The 16,036-nt window shown below is 26.8% G+C and overlaps 2 protein-coding genes across 2 annotated transcripts in view; both read left to right on the top strand.

Moving 5' to 3' along the window:
- The window catches only part of RpL10Ab (ribosomal protein L10Ab), a 513,017-nt gene that overhangs the window by 75,238 nt on the left and 421,743 nt on the right, over positions 1–16,036 (top strand). The window lies entirely within an intron of this gene.
- Positions 1–16,036, top strand: part of LOC136984305 (TBC1 domain family member 15-like) — a 38,276-nt gene that overhangs the window by 11,010 nt on the left and 11,230 nt on the right. Inside the window, 10 exon segments of the mRNA XM_067281237.1 lie at positions 2,744–2,839; positions 3,858–4,005; positions 6,716–6,935; positions 7,012–7,123; positions 12,599–12,775; positions 12,849–12,977; positions 13,048–13,151; positions 13,278–13,372; positions 13,476–13,547; positions 13,550–13,591. Coding sequence (XP_067137338.1) covers positions 2,744–2,839; positions 3,858–4,005; positions 6,716–6,935; positions 7,012–7,123; positions 12,599–12,775; positions 12,849–12,977; positions 13,048–13,151; positions 13,278–13,372; positions 13,476–13,547; positions 13,550–13,591 — 1,195 coding nt within the window.

The raw sequence follows: 16,036 nt of genomic DNA, 5'->3' as shown, positions 1-16,036 counted from the left end.
GGAGTCAGTACATATGAAAGATTTGTTAATGTAGCATAGAAAATATATTTTCAAACAAAACACTCCTAATGGTGATTCCAGGAGCTTTTCAATCTACCCTTATACAGAATGATTGTAGTTAAACAGGAGATGTTTAAAGCTCTGTATAGAAAGAACTATTGGACCAAATGCAACCCAATTTGGTGTGCATACTTTCTTGACCATGGGATTTTGATGTCATAAGTAAAAATTATAATTTCAAAATTTTCCAATGGAGAAATTTGGTGCTAATGACACTGCAGTTTACATATTAGATAGGTTGTAGTGAAATTCTGACCTTTAAAGAGAGCTAAGTTAGGAACATTGCCCTGATAAACAATGTTCTTCAAGTATCCTGTAACCCAAAAGTTATAAGGGGTCTAATATGGTTATGATGATAGCCATGCTCTTGGAAATAATTGGTTTATCAGTTTCATTTGTTAAATGTTGATGCAATAACCTTTGCACATTGATGCTGATATGAGATGCTCCATCTTGCTTAAAGATTGGGTATTCAAACAATTTCATTATTGAAGTGCAGGGATGACAGAGTTTTGTAGCATGTCTCCATACTTTGTGGTATTGACAGAACGTATCACTGGCCTAGATGCAGTGTTGAATGATAAATGATGCCCTGAATCCTCACTACACAGATAGTTTGTTGATACAAGGAAGTTTGTTGATAAACATAAGGGTTTCTCCAGACTAAACACAGCAGTTGTGAGTGTTTACTATAGAATTCAAGTATATAAAAGGGTTTTGTTGTCTATAGAATTTGCAAGGGCTATGAATTGTCAATTATCATTCAAGCTAAGAATGATGTTGCAAATGATTTCCACTGAGCATAATCATTGGGAAGTAATTTATGTCTATGAGATATCTTGTAGATTACAAACAGTAGATACATTTAACTTCTGAACATAGTGAGTTTCTGTAAACCTTTTTATAGGATATTGAGTTAGCAATTTTAAGACACATTACTTGGCAATGCATTGCTGGCATTATCTGGCAATGCAATTGGACCACAACTATTGGTATAATCATTTACTTATCTGTCTGAGACATAGTTTTGTGACAAGTTTTGAAATACAGTAGAGCGTCATTTATCCGAATCAATTGGAGACTGGGGTTGTTCGAATAACCAATTATGTACGAAAAAAAAAAATTAACCTATCCCATGTTGAAATTTTTCTCCATTGCGTGTTGCTTTGCGTTGAATTTTCATCGATGTTAAGCTTAATGTAAATTTTTTAATGGCATCACTGTTCTTTTTAATGTCTGATATTATGACATTTCCAACTCCATATTTCAAAGTTAAGCTTGATTTACTAGCACCACATTTCAACTTATCTATTATTGTAAGTTTATTGGAAACACTGAGAACAACACGTTTAGGTTTAGTTGCCGTTGCAAACGGTATAACAACTACAGCACGATTTGTTACAAGTATAAAATTCACAGATTCAAAATTAATGTCCCTAGATGGAAACGGATTTAGATTCAGCATGACACACGTCCTGCCACTCAGTCCTCAGAAAAACACCACACAAAGGTGCCAGGGCTGCCAGCTAAAACACACATAACAACAAAAAAAATATTGGAGTAGACCAAGACAGCCAAAGATTGCAGCACCACAGCACTAGCAGAAATTTAAATTTCCGACTTGAACACTTTCAGTTGATTAGCTTTCGGATAAATGACGCTCTACTGTAATCAGACAGTTCTATCTGCATTTGTAACTTTTTTGTCAGTGAATGTATCTTAATTCTATTTTAAAGTGACCCAAAAAGTAGTAAGTCATCCAAATGTGATAACCTAAAACTTACAAATATTTCAATCTGCTACTTGCAGCTCAATCTTGCAATCCCAAAAACCAGTCATATTTTATGAGATAAGAGAATAAAAGGGTAGTCCATGGGTAAGATGACACCTGAATGTGTGTTACTATAAAAGAAAAGCCATATTGACCAGATTAGAGTTGTTCTTGGTCTTTTTCTCTTATAGCATGGAGGCTCTTCAATCTAAAGGAACATGTTAACATATACACATCACAGTTTGGACAGAAATTTCACTTCAAATTTCGAAGTAGCCGTATTTTATATTTCTAACTAACCAAATTCCTTAACATGTAAGTCTCTATATCCCTGGCCAGGACAAAAGTATAGTTACAAACTAACGGGATTTCTAAATATCCAAGTTCAAATTAACAAGGATTTCCTGTCGTAGAATTTATTTAATACTATAAATGATTTAATAATAATATCTTTTAAAAAGGATCGGGTTACCAATAAAAAATAAAAATAATTTAAATTATGCTCCTCATTAACTAAAATTGTCTTCATTAGTTTTATCTTTTTAAATTCTAAATAGAGAAAAAGCATTTGTGTATATTGTTTTTGATTTATATACAGAATGTAGTATACTCAAATGAATTTATTGTTACATTTTTAACTATGATTTTCAATCATTTGATGCATCAGACTGAATATGTGAATTATTGTTTTATATTATATATTATTAGTTTAGATGTTTAATTTTGTAATTGAATAAATTACATTTAAACAATTTAACAAAATTTAAATAATGCATTTAAATTTATTTTTTATAAAAAAAATTATAATAAATTATTTGAGTGGCTATTTTAATTTGTAATCATAATATATTCAATGCGTAAAGAATTATAAAATTTAATTAATTGAAGAAACTTTTTTTTTTTAAATTTTAGGTTGTTTATGTACATCATGAAATTCAAATTCAAGTATCAATACCACACAGGGATATTGAGAATATCTATTCTGGTGTTTTGTCTATTAAAGAAGAAGTAAGTTTATAATTTTAAAAAGTTTAACTAAATAATAATTTTATTTTTACTTAATATATGTATAGCAATTAGTTTTTATTAAATTTGTTAATCTCAAAATTATGATTGACATGTTTTATTTATGTTATCTTAGTAATGATAATCTACTGTAATCAAATAATAATTCTCTATAATCTTGATTTGATATATAAGATTTTGTATTAAAAGCAAAAAAATTATCTTTTAATTGTGAAACAATTGATAAATTAGATTTACTTTATAAAATTTTTAATTTTTAAAAACTTTTTAGGGAAAAAATAGCATAATGTTGAAAAACAAAAAAAAAATTATATTAATTCATACTAATTAAAATTGAAAAAAAAACCAACATTTATTGCATTCATTTTTCTGTCTAATGGAATATCAGGTATAGAAAATTATACTGTTAAGACTTTTTTTTAAAAAAAAGTTTCATTGGATAGCTTCTATGTTCACCTGAAGAAGAACCAAGGGTTCGAAAACGTTAGTGAGGAAAGAAAGATAGAGAAGAAACATTAGCACTGTTTGGTTCAAGGTAGAAGTCAGTCTAATTTTACAGTGTGTTAGGAAGTTCGTTGAACACTGTTAAGACTGTGTTATGTATCAAATTTCATTCATATTTAATTGTTTATTTTATTAAATGCTTTAATTATGAAATGAATGGAAGAAATTTTATTAATATTAATTAAATAAAATGTAAAACAAAATGTATTTTTATTTTGTTATAAACAACTCTACTAAAATCCCAATACATTGTATTACCAAAGCCAACCATATTGTATTACTAAAGTTAGATACATTGTATTTCTAAAGTTCAATAGCATATGGCAGTGGTTGGCTTATTTTGTTATAGTTATATATAATAAAATATAAATATAACATGAAAACAAACACAATAAGTAATAATTTATTACTTAAAATAATAAATGACTATATTTTCTAATATTGCTATAGCTAAAACTAGTCAAATTAATATAGTTCTAAACCTAAATTTTTGAAGCCTCTAGGTCCAGTTGTTGAATGGACTCCAAAAGAGATCATTGAATGCATTCAAAGACAGTTATCAAGTCCAGATAGTGAAACATTAGAATGGGAAGACATATCTTTTGGGACATCAGTCAGTTATAAAATAAAGAATAATTCTTTTGGTGAGTATTATCTTACATAAGAATTAATTTTAAACAATGTGAAATTGATTTATTGTATTATTCTGCACAATTCAAAGCAATTATTTTTGTTTTTAAAATATTTTTGATAGGTTAAAATATTATTAACACAAAAGTAATAGCTAATAAAAAAGTAATTTTATCTCATAGTTTCACTAGAATATTATAATAGATTTGAACTTTTTAAAATGGAGCAGTCTAAAATAATTTAACAAAAATACAGGAAATTTACAACTTTCAGACATTTGAGTTTTGACCAACTTGCTTTTTTAATAATCTGAATTTCAGCTTTGTCATTTAATATTTAAGCAAGCAAATAACTTAAAATGTCATGAATTTTCTTGCTGTAAAACATAATAGTTATATGAATTTGATATCAATGGTATATTTTTGTTACATCAATAATAATGTATAATTTGATTAGCATTGCCCTGATGATGATTATTTTATTTATTTTACTAAAATTTGAAAATCTTTAAAATTTAATTTTGTACAAATTATGTAGAGAAAGTATTCTAATTGCAGACTCTTAAAATTATTTTCATTTCGTATGAAAGCAAATTTGATTATTTCATGTATGTAAAGGGAAAAATCTCAGATAATTTGATATTCTTAGTGATAGTGATGATGCATATTATAATTATTAAATATGATTTTTCATTTATGGAAACTGAATTTGTGAACAAATGTGTTAAAGTATGATAGAATTATAATGCAAATAATTTGTTATTCTAAATTATACTGTTTTTGTTGTCATAGTGACTAGAATTTTATAGATCATCATTTCAGAAAGAACGTTTATAACATTCCAGTGTTTAAGTCAAGTATAGTCACTTAGACTGATTTGATGTATATGCTAATATGCTAAAATAGCATATTCATTAACTGTAAATTAGTTAAATCTTAAATTGGATAGATTGATTGGTTTATCATTAATATATGGTAGTGTTTTAAATATTGCTTTTAGTTAACCATCTTTAACTAACTGGCTGAGAATTTTTTTTATGTATTTCTTTGGATTTTTTCTTAATGTAAAAGTTTATTATTTGAATTTTTTTAAATGAATATTTTCAAAACTATATAATTAGAACATTCAATTTGCAACAGGAAGAATTAATCAAAGGGTCTCAAAATTTAAAATCACTAAAATTAATTTACATGAATTTCATCTTTTTAAGTGTTTTGTTTTTTATTGCATATTTTTAATATTCTGGTACTATTATCTTATTTTATATTAGTATTTTTTATTCTCTTAAAGATTGTGATTTTTTAATGTATCAGGAAACTATTTTGTAAGAATACTGTTGATGATCTCCATAGAGTTGTGACTTGCAGATTGGAAAACTATTTCAAATGTTTTGTCAGAAAATGATGATTTTTTAAAAAAAATTGTCTGGTGTGCTTGCAAAATTTATTATTTATTTATAAATTTGTAAAAGTAATGTATTACTATATATAGTTTTATACAGTAGAGAGTCGAAAATCGGAATCAATTGGGGACTGGGGTTGTTCCGATTAGTCATTTGTTCCGATTACCCATTATGTACGAAAAAATACATTAACCTGTCCGGTGTTCAAATTTTTCTTCGTTGCGTGTCACTTCATGTTGAATTTTTCTCCATTGCATGTCACTTCGTGTTGAATTTTCGTCGATTTTAAGCCTAATGAAAATTTTTATAATAATAATCGAGGCTATCGTATCGTTAAAAATTATTTCTGCATTTTGTACAAACAAAATAAATATATTGAAGAATATAAAAACATGAAAATTATACTTTAGAAGTAAATTTAGTATCAAAAACGTTCGATTCAGCATGACACAGTCTGACTGAAAATCGTGCCGATTACCAGCGATTCCGATTACCAGTGCTCTGATTAACGACTCTCTACTGTATTTAGATTGTTTCAAATGGTTTTAATCTTAACATTATATTGTCTTTTTCTCTGTTCAGAAATGTTTAAAATTTTTTCTAAAACCGAAGAAATATGTAGTATTTATGAAAAAATCATCACTTTTTTATCAGTATAGTTTTCAGTTTTATATGTATACAGTATATTATGTTTATTTTAATTATAGATATTGTTATCAGACAAAGCTTTCAAAATTAGCATGTCTCGATACATAAGTTAAAATATGTTTATAAAAGTTTACTTACTGTAATCATAATTCAGTTATTGTTATCTTTATTTTCATATAATTGTGTATTTTTAAGTTTTCTTTTCATTCTAGTAGCCTCAACATATAGGCAATAATATGTAATTGCTATTAGTTTGCAATACAGTAGTTTAAAATTGTTCTCATTTTTTTTCTTCAATTATATGCCAGCTGTTTTTAAAGCCACTATCAGTCAAACAATACTACATGGACTACATATTAATTTATTACTTATAAGTATTATTAATTCTTAAGTTACATTTTAATGTGGCATCTTAATTATAGTCAATAAAACCAGAGTAATTACAGTTATAATCACTTAGTTTAATGTTATCAATTGATTATCTATTATTGGCACAGACAAATTTCAAAGTGATTACATAACTGGATATAACATAACATAACTCAATAATTGGATTATATATATATGTATTTGTGTTTATGTAGGTGTGTATATCTGTATTTTATAAGTAATTATTTTAGTAATAAGTAGATTTCATGTTATTACTTTAATTAAAATATTATTATTTTTAATAGAAGAAAATGGTAGCAAATCCTGTTCAGGAAAAAAGCCAAATGTAATTATATTTGAAGTAATGGATTTGAAATCATACAGATACCATGAAATACCTAAAAATAATAAAGTTCAACTAACTTTCTTTTTGAAAGATGGCTCTACCATACCATCTTTTCAATTTCCTCCAAAGGAAAATGAATGTTTTCTTTTGGCTTTAAAAAAATACATTTCTTTTAGACAGTAAGTTTGCTGTGTCTTTTTCATATTATGTAAAAAGCATAATTGCAATTATTTAATTAAATGTTATTATTTTTAGGTCATCAAAAGATGATTCTTTATTTGTAGTTACTGATCCTAGTGTTGAAGCACTTGAGAAATCTTTCAGTGAACTCCAATTGTTTGGAGAGCATTCGTCAGACTTAGTTACGGTAAGGAATCTAATTTTTAAATAATATATTTCTATATAAAATTTTCAAAACTTTTAAATGAAATACATATTTATTATTATTTATTTTTCTCTAATCTGTTATCATTCATTTCCATTTGGATTTAGCTTTGGTTTTATTTGTATATTGCAATTATTGCTAAAATTTGCTTTTCTCTCAACAGACACTGAAATTTGGATTTTGTTTTTGAAAACATATTCACCTTTATGATTTTTCTCATTCATTCCATATACATTTCCAATGTAACAATGATTTATGAAACAAGTTTGAGTTTCTAATATTTGGAGTTTTTTATTTAATATTTTCAAACTGTGAAACATTGAATATGAAGATATATTGTATTATTATTTATTACTTCTGATAAATCAGCAAATTAAAGTAAATTATATTTAAAGATTGGTATCATCTTATATAACATAAAATTTTATCTAAAACATTTGTCATACTTTCTTTGACTCAGTAATGTTAAAAAAATTTTGAATTTTATTAATTTGCTAAACATTACTGGGCACAATGACTGCAAAATAGTAGTTATCTGCATATTTTATCTTGAGATCAAAATTTAGTTTTGCAATTTTACTTTCTATAAATTAACTTGCAGTTTATTAAGAATATTAAAAGAAGACAAAATATTTTAATTTTTATGTTCATAAGAGAATCCATCTCTTATAAACATAAAAATTAAAATATTTTGTCATTTTTTCTGCAACTTATACTTTAAATCTTGTGTTACAGAACAATTCTTACAACTGTTTTTCATTTAATAATAACTATTGTGAGGTAATAGTAATAGTTATTTGCTGGCATCGATACCATGATATACAATTGAACAAATGTTTTTGTATAAGCATGGTCTGGGAGAGATTTTCCAGAGGTGGACACAACTTTTTGGCTGATAAAGCCACAAATCCGCTTGGTGAAAGAACAGACATTTTTGGCAGGACTTTGCAATATTCTCTGCATTTCACCCAAAAACACTCAATGTGGATTCTTATGAGACATTTGGAGGGTTGTCCTTCATGGGTATGTATTCAACCTCTTTTCTGTCTAAGAATACTTTCACATAATGTGATGTAGCTAAATCTAGCCAGAAAATGTCACCCCTGAAATAGTGCTTATCAATGAAGGGAAGCAATCATTTTTTTTGTTTCCAAACATTTCTCCAGGTAAACCTGAGCAGTAATGGTGTAATGGTACCTTCACAAATAAAATCATCTGAAATGTTCTGAGAGGGGTCCATGGCCTGCGAAATGAGGTATTTCTTGTAGAATTTTTCCTCGGGCCGGACTTTTTCCAATTTTTTGAGGATTTGTAGCATGGTAATATTACTTTTCCTGGATGTTTCCAGGATCAAATGGGTAATAAGTCTTGTCAATAATGAGTTGCTTCCTCAGACTTTTTCATAAACTTTTCTGCAGCCTCTTTTTGCTTGGTCCTTTAAATACTTCAGTGAAGTTTGCTTCTTATGTCCCTTGACTGCCAACTTTTTGACTTTGATATCATGTAAAGTTGTTTTTGGCAACAACAATTTTGACAATGTATTTCTGATGGAAATTGATAGAGTCCATTGATACATCTTTCTGACTTGATTAACAACTTTTGGAGTGGCTTGAGAGACGAGGCAACCAGGAAGTGGATTGTAATAGTCTTGTCCCATTTTTTTATACTTTTGCAAAATGGCATACAAAGTGGTTTTTCTCATATCTGTTCCATAAAATGGGCAACAGTTTTCTTCTTACTGCTTCCCAATGTATTTTCATAATACTGAATGACCCATGTTGTATCATTAGCAGCACAGAACTTTTATTTCATGTGTGACAAGGCATGTCACAACATGATTCAATTATCTTTACTTGCCTGACATTTGCAAATTATGCAACAGGCCTGGAATTACTTTTGTTTATCTATTTTCTGTTCACTTCTTATTGTGGGATTTTAATTCAAATGCATTTAAGAATTGAAAATTCACTATAATTATTATTATTTCACATATTTTACAAAATGTTTCTAAAGATAATTCAATAGAAATATAACAAGAACCCAAAATTTATCACAAAGAAAACAATTTTTAATTTGAAACGTGTGTTTGGTAGTTTTAAAGAATTGAATAATTTAACAACGAGTAATTCAAGATAAGTTTATAATTTAAGCTGGATATTAATAAACATAATGTTTAGAATGTTGTCTGTTTTATTTTTAAAAATTTTCAGTTTAAAATTAAAAATTTCAATGATAAAATTATTGTTATTTTTTTTCCATTCCTAATTTTTTACATTTTTATATAGTAGAACAGAACAATATTGTTTCATTTTATTTGGCATTTATTTCTTTTTGAATAAGAAAAATATTAAAATTACTGTACTTTAAAGATGTGAAGTACAGAAATGCAAAATATTTATAATTATAATAATAATATACATATATCATTATATATATATATATAAAGAGCTCTCTCTGTCATGATAAGTTAATATTAAAGTTATTGATAAAAGTGTTTTTCATTTACAAATGGGAAATAACTTTTATCTATTAAATATTGTGCAAAATTTACATTTAAAATTAATTTGCTTTTTTAATAGATTTGAAAATTACATCAATTTATAAGTTGATAAGTATATAATTATTAACTTTATATATTCTAATCTGATTTTAAATATTTAGACAGAAGTTTAAAATATATAAATTTTTTCAGCTCAATCTATACGCAGAAACAATTTTATAAATAAATACATAAGTTTTGGCCTAACGTAATAAAGTTGTAACATTGTTTTCAGCCTAATCTATAGTCCATCCTCTAAGAGGATGGTCTATAGATTAGTGTATAAGCAAATAAATGTGTGCCAGCAGCCAAAGGTGTTTAATGATGATTTTAGTAATTATTTCATTTATATTTAATTTATTTGTATTAATTTCTGTTTATTTTTGTTAGTAAGAAAATCATATATTTTATATATGAAGAGATTGGTTCAAGAAGGATATAAGTCCATGTATCTGTATTTTGAGGTATACAAAAAATTGTGTTACTTTAATAAGCTTATTAAACTGGAGTTAAATATAATCTAAAAAGTTCTAGCCTGTTTTTCAGCAACAATTTTTTGATTTATCAAAGATTTTTAGCTGTCTGAGTGATCATCTTTAGGATGAAACATTTATTTAGTAAAATTCTTTTAAATTTAAATTTTAACATTTTTAGAAGTGTTCTAAATATGAATAAATAATAAATAACTAAAAATAATATAAAATAAAATACAAAAGATACAAAAAAATAATAGTAAAGAAACCTAAAATACAAACAGTGATGATAACACACCACAAAAATTGCTGAATGTAATTACTATTATATAATAGTAATTAGTGTGTATTTTAATCTTTTCTTGGTTTATAACATACTTTCATTCTACAGATAAGCAAGCAGCATCCTTACAATTAATACATGAATAATATATTTGTATATAGTTACTTTTTGTAATTTCTCCTTGTATTGGTCCCTGATGGTTTTTAAGAGTTTTGCATCCTTGAAGTACAGTAGAGCATCGATTATCCGACTCAATTGGGGACTGGGGCTGGTCGGATAACTGAAAAGTATGAAAAAAATACATTATTAGTATAGTATATTAGTATATCCCATGTAATTTGTATGTTAGTACTGTATATCGCTACTTTGCGTTGAATTTTCATCGATGTTAAGCCTAACAAAATTTTTTTTAAAATAATAATCGTCACTATTGTATTGTTAAAAATTATTTCTTTATTTTGCACAAAATAAATACTGGCCTCCCATTTATGGTCAAGCCAGTGTTGCCAGCTGAAATACACAAAAATTTAACAAAAATAATATTAAAGTAGCCGAGACATAGCCAAATATTGTAGCGCCATCACTAGCAGACATTTGAATTTGCCAACTAGAATGTGGTTGGTTAACCGATGTGGCGGTTGATCGGGGGTCGGATAATCGATGCTCTACTGTATTAAAAATTCATGAATTAATTGTAAGGATGCAGCTTGCTTATCTGCAGCATGAAAGTTGAAACCATAGGCTAATTACTGTTATATTAAAGCCAAATGATTACCAGATTAAATCAGGTTACTAAATATTATTAAATACCAAGTAATTTGGCACTAGAAATAGGTGTTAGGCAGCATCTCTTATTAAATTTAATAATTATAATATAAATTATATTTATTAAATAATTTAGAAAAATCCAGAAGAAAACTATTATATATTCAACAGTTTTGTGGTGTAATTTATAATTTTTTTACTAATTTTATTTTGTTATTTTTAGCTATTCATCATTGATTTATTTAGAACACTTCTAAAAACATAAAAATTTAAAAGAATTCTACTACATGAATGTTCAATTCTGAGGATGGCTACTCAGATAGCTGAAAATGGTTGATAAATAAAAAAGTTGTTGCTGAAATGGGTTATATCTCTTTAGATTTAAATTATGCTATCATCAAAGTACTTGACTTTGAATGCTTGTGACAGCCTACAATTAGGTGTGACATGTATTCCTACTGTATAAATAGATGATGCATGCACAAGACAAAAACACTGATAACTCAGAACCAGTTATGTGTGGACTTATATTTATGACTGTGCTAAGTCAAAATTTTGATACTGATTTTCACTTGATATTAAGATTTTTTCAATATATCAATATTGATATTGTTAACATATATTGATTTCAATTTGATACATTGGTTAGTGCAGTACTGCTTATATTCTTCTTTAACTGACTTCTTGCTATATATATTTACTTTAAATTAACAAGTTTTTATTAGTCTTTTACAATTCAGTAACCTTACCAAATAAGTTTATTGTCTGATTATTAGTTAAATTTGTTTCTTGCTTTAAGTATTTATACATGTTTATAAAATATAATTACATTTTTTTATTTTATTATGTTTATGATATTTTATTTTGTAAAAATAGTTAATTTTATTATGACACAGAAACATTTTTAATTGTTAATAAATTAAAAACACTTGACATTGCTAAAAGGGAAAAATGTGTTTTTATTACATTTAAATTACACTCACACAAAGTTTATTGAATTATTTAATTAGTTATTATGCATTAATGGATCATCTGATCTAATTGTTTTAATAAAAATTAATTTTTAATAGGAAGCTTGTACAATTAATACAAGAAAAATTAAAGGAACAAAATGTGCTATTTTAAAATATAAAACAAGATATACACAGTCAATATAATTTCTTATTAATCTTGAATGTTCAAATTATGTTTAGCTCACTGATATTCAAAATATAATTTTATTATTGAAATAAATCAAGAAATTATCAGGTCATTGAAATCAGTTCTATTTGATTTTAATAATCTATGTTCAATAAAATTATAAGGTTAAGTGGGAAAGGATTAATACTCTATAATTAATTAATTAAAATTTTCTAGTATGATTTATCTGTGAATTTTTACTTCAGAAATTTTTTCAGGACCCATATTCTGCAACATTAGGTGGGTTTTCCAAAGTGACTAATTTTCTTTTTGACTACTTGCTGCCGAATGGTAACCAACCAACAGGATGTTCAGTGGAAGAAGTAGCGGAGTTGCTTCATGACAGTATTCCTAGTGTTGAATTTAATGAACCAGGGTTTGAAGTTATTTCATGTGTAAGTAATGCTTTCATGATTGTAATGTTTGAATAATTTGAAATCAGTAAAAATATCCAGTGTTTATTTGTAGGTAGAGCTTCCTTCCCGTCCAAAAGTGCAAAGGTCTGAACCAGTCACTCGAGAAGAATGGTTGTCTAATATTGATCCAGAAGGCAGAATCAATAATGTTGCAACATTAAAGAGAAAAATTTTTAAAGGGGTAAAGATTATTAATTGTTTTTGGTTATGTAATTATAAGGATAAAATTTTACTAATGAAAATGATTTCAGGGTTTGACTAGTTCAATTCGATCAGATGTATGGAAATTTCTGCTAGGTTATTATAGTTTTAATTCTACACAGAATGAAAGACAGCTTCACAGAAAGCAGAAAGAGTAAGTAATATTTAATTTTTCTCTGTATGTGTACAGTATATGCAGTGGTAAATTATGATATATAATAAATTATTATATTGTAATTAATGCAAAAAATATATTTTTTAATTATTTTTCCATTGACAGAAATGATTACTATAGAATGAAACTTCAGTGGAAATCAATTACTCCAGATCAAGAAGCAAGATTCTCAGCATTGAGAGATAGGAAAAACCTTGTAGGTAAGTGAATGCAATTGTAATTGTTAGAACTTTTTTTATGGTAATTAATTTTTAAAAATAATATGAAATTAATGATTGCATTAATTTGTTTATTTATTTGAAGAAAAAGATGTTAGTCGTACTGATAGAAATCATCCATTCTTCAAGGGAGAAAACAATTCTAATATACAAATGTTATTGATATTCTTATGACTTATTGCATGTATAATTTTGATTTGGGTAAGTAATATTTTTAGTTTATAAAAACAGAATTTAAAATTTATTTGATCGTTATGTTTGTTAGTGTATATTTACTGCAAAACCCTGAAAAAGTTATAAATATTTATGTTGTATAAAAAATTATGGCAAATTTGGGATTATTTTAAATACATTAATAGTTGAAGTTGAATGAAAATTTTCATAAAATCAGTTTTAGATGATAAATTTAAAATAAATAATAAAATATAATTTTATTTATTTTAAACTTAGCTTATGAAATTAATCAATGATTTCAAATTTTTGATATATGAACTGGAGAAAATGTTCAGGTCATATTATAATATTTGTAATAATGATGTAATATCTTATTCCGTTTTGAAGACTCAATATGTTTATGAAATAATTTTGTTTAAATAATTTAATTGTGTTATGCTTTAGAAATATTTTATAAATAATTAAAAGGACAAAATTTTAAAAATATATTTCAATAAAGTTTTACTTTTGAATTTATTTAATGAAAAGTTTTGAGAAATCTGTAATTTTAATGTTACTTGATATAATTGTAGATTAAGGAAAAATTAATGGAGGCAGTCATATTGTAATACAGTAGAGCATCAATAAGTGGAACCAATTGGGGACTGGGGTCCTTTCAGTTAATGATTTGTTCCAGTTTCCGACTTTGTACGAAAAAATACATTAACCTGTCCGATGTTCAAATTTTTCTCCGTTGCGTATCGCTTCCTGTTGAATTTTTCTCCGTTGCATGTCACTTCGTGTTGAATTTTCGTCAATTTTAAGCCTAATGAAAATTTTTATAATAATCATCAAGGCTATCGTATCGTTAAAAATTATTTCTGCATTTTGTACAAACAAAATAAATATATTAAAGAATATAAAAAACATGAAAATTATACTTTAGAAGTAAATTTAGTATCAAAAACATTCGATTCAGCACGACACAGTCCGACTGAAAATCGTTCCACTTTCCGGCCATTCCACTTACCGACGTTCCACTTATCGACGCTCTACTGTAATTGATTTTCTGATACTTTAAAAGAAATTTAAATAAAATAAGAAAATTTTATACTATATGGCAGTGGTTCCTAAACTTTTATGATTCTCAGCACCCTTGTTAAATCCAGATTTCCCAAGGCGTCCTATGTCAAATTCTAGCAAGTACAATTTGTGAAATAGCAAAATAGCCAATATTTTTTAAAAATTAGAGTTAGGACATTAAGTAAAAAATAAAATAGCTATTTAACAAAATAATGTAACAAAAAACAAAAAAATGTAATTGAACAAATTCAATTAATTATAATTAGTGGGATAGATGAGCCTGTTGATCACTGCACATTTTCTCAAATCTCAAAATCAAACTGGACACAGCTACCCTCATTTTCTTCTCCACGTTGATCTTTGTGCAATGCTTAGTTTTTATCACGACGACAAACTCAACTTTGCACAAATAAGAAGTCGCAAATGGAATTAAAATTCTCTGAGCTTTACCACTCAGAAGGGATATTCATTTTTTTACCAATATCCAAAATTCAGTTAATTCCATGCTGCTAATTTTATTTTCAATGTATTTTTGCAAGACAATAAGATTCTCTTGTTCTACAGCAGTAAATTCAGATGGAGCACTGGCATTAAATGGATCTTGAATCCATGCAAATTTATTGATATTATCATTTTGAAAATACTTCTCAAACCAAGTGAATTGTTATATATATTCTTCAAAAATAGATTTTATACTCGAGAAAAATCAACTCCATTGGAGGTCAAAAACTGTTGCAACAAGGGGAAACATTCTTTTCCTCCATCTTCATTTATTCTTCTTTTCCATAGTTTTAATTTTTTTTATAAAAGCTGAAATTTTCTCAATTGACTTTAAAAGGCGTATCTTCCCCACAGGGAGAGATTCAGAGCATTCGGCCTTTCAAAAATATCACATAAGTATGCCAATTTTACCAAAAATTTTCATTCACAAAATTTTTTGGCATACTTGTGGTTTTCTTTCTTAAGAAAAATATAAATTTCCTGTTGCAGTTCAAATGTATGAGACAAAATATTATTTTGAGAGAGCCATCGTTCTCTCATGGTAATGTTTTGAAGTGCTGTAGTACAACAAAGACGTGTACTTGGATTCCATATCATTACACAGTTTTTTGAAAAATCTTGCCTTCAACGGCTGAGTTTTTATAAAGTTTACTATTTTTACTACATATTCTAAGGTCTGGTTTAATGTAGGTCTCAGATATTATGATGTGAGTGCTTCCCTGTGAATAATGCAATTGGTCCACAGTGCATCAGGGTCTTTGCTTTGAAAAAGTGCTTGCCCATAACACCCAGACATAGAACAAGCACCACCATCAGTACAGATATGAATACATTTGGTCCATTCCAAATTATTTTTGGATATAAAAATATCAATGGTCTTGAACAAGTCATGAGCCTTAGCACCAGCAG

This window comes from Centruroides vittatus, unplaced genomic scaffold, assembly GCF_030686945.1.
Source record: "Centruroides vittatus isolate TY-2023 unplaced genomic scaffold, ASM3068694v2 contig_912, whole genome shotgun sequence".
In the NCBI taxonomy this organism is placed as follows: domain Eukaryota; kingdom Metazoa; phylum Arthropoda; class Arachnida; order Scorpiones; family Buthidae; genus Centruroides; species Centruroides vittatus.
The sequence above is the reverse complement of the archived record's forward strand: the minus strand, read 5'-3'. Positions and strand labels throughout refer to the sequence as shown.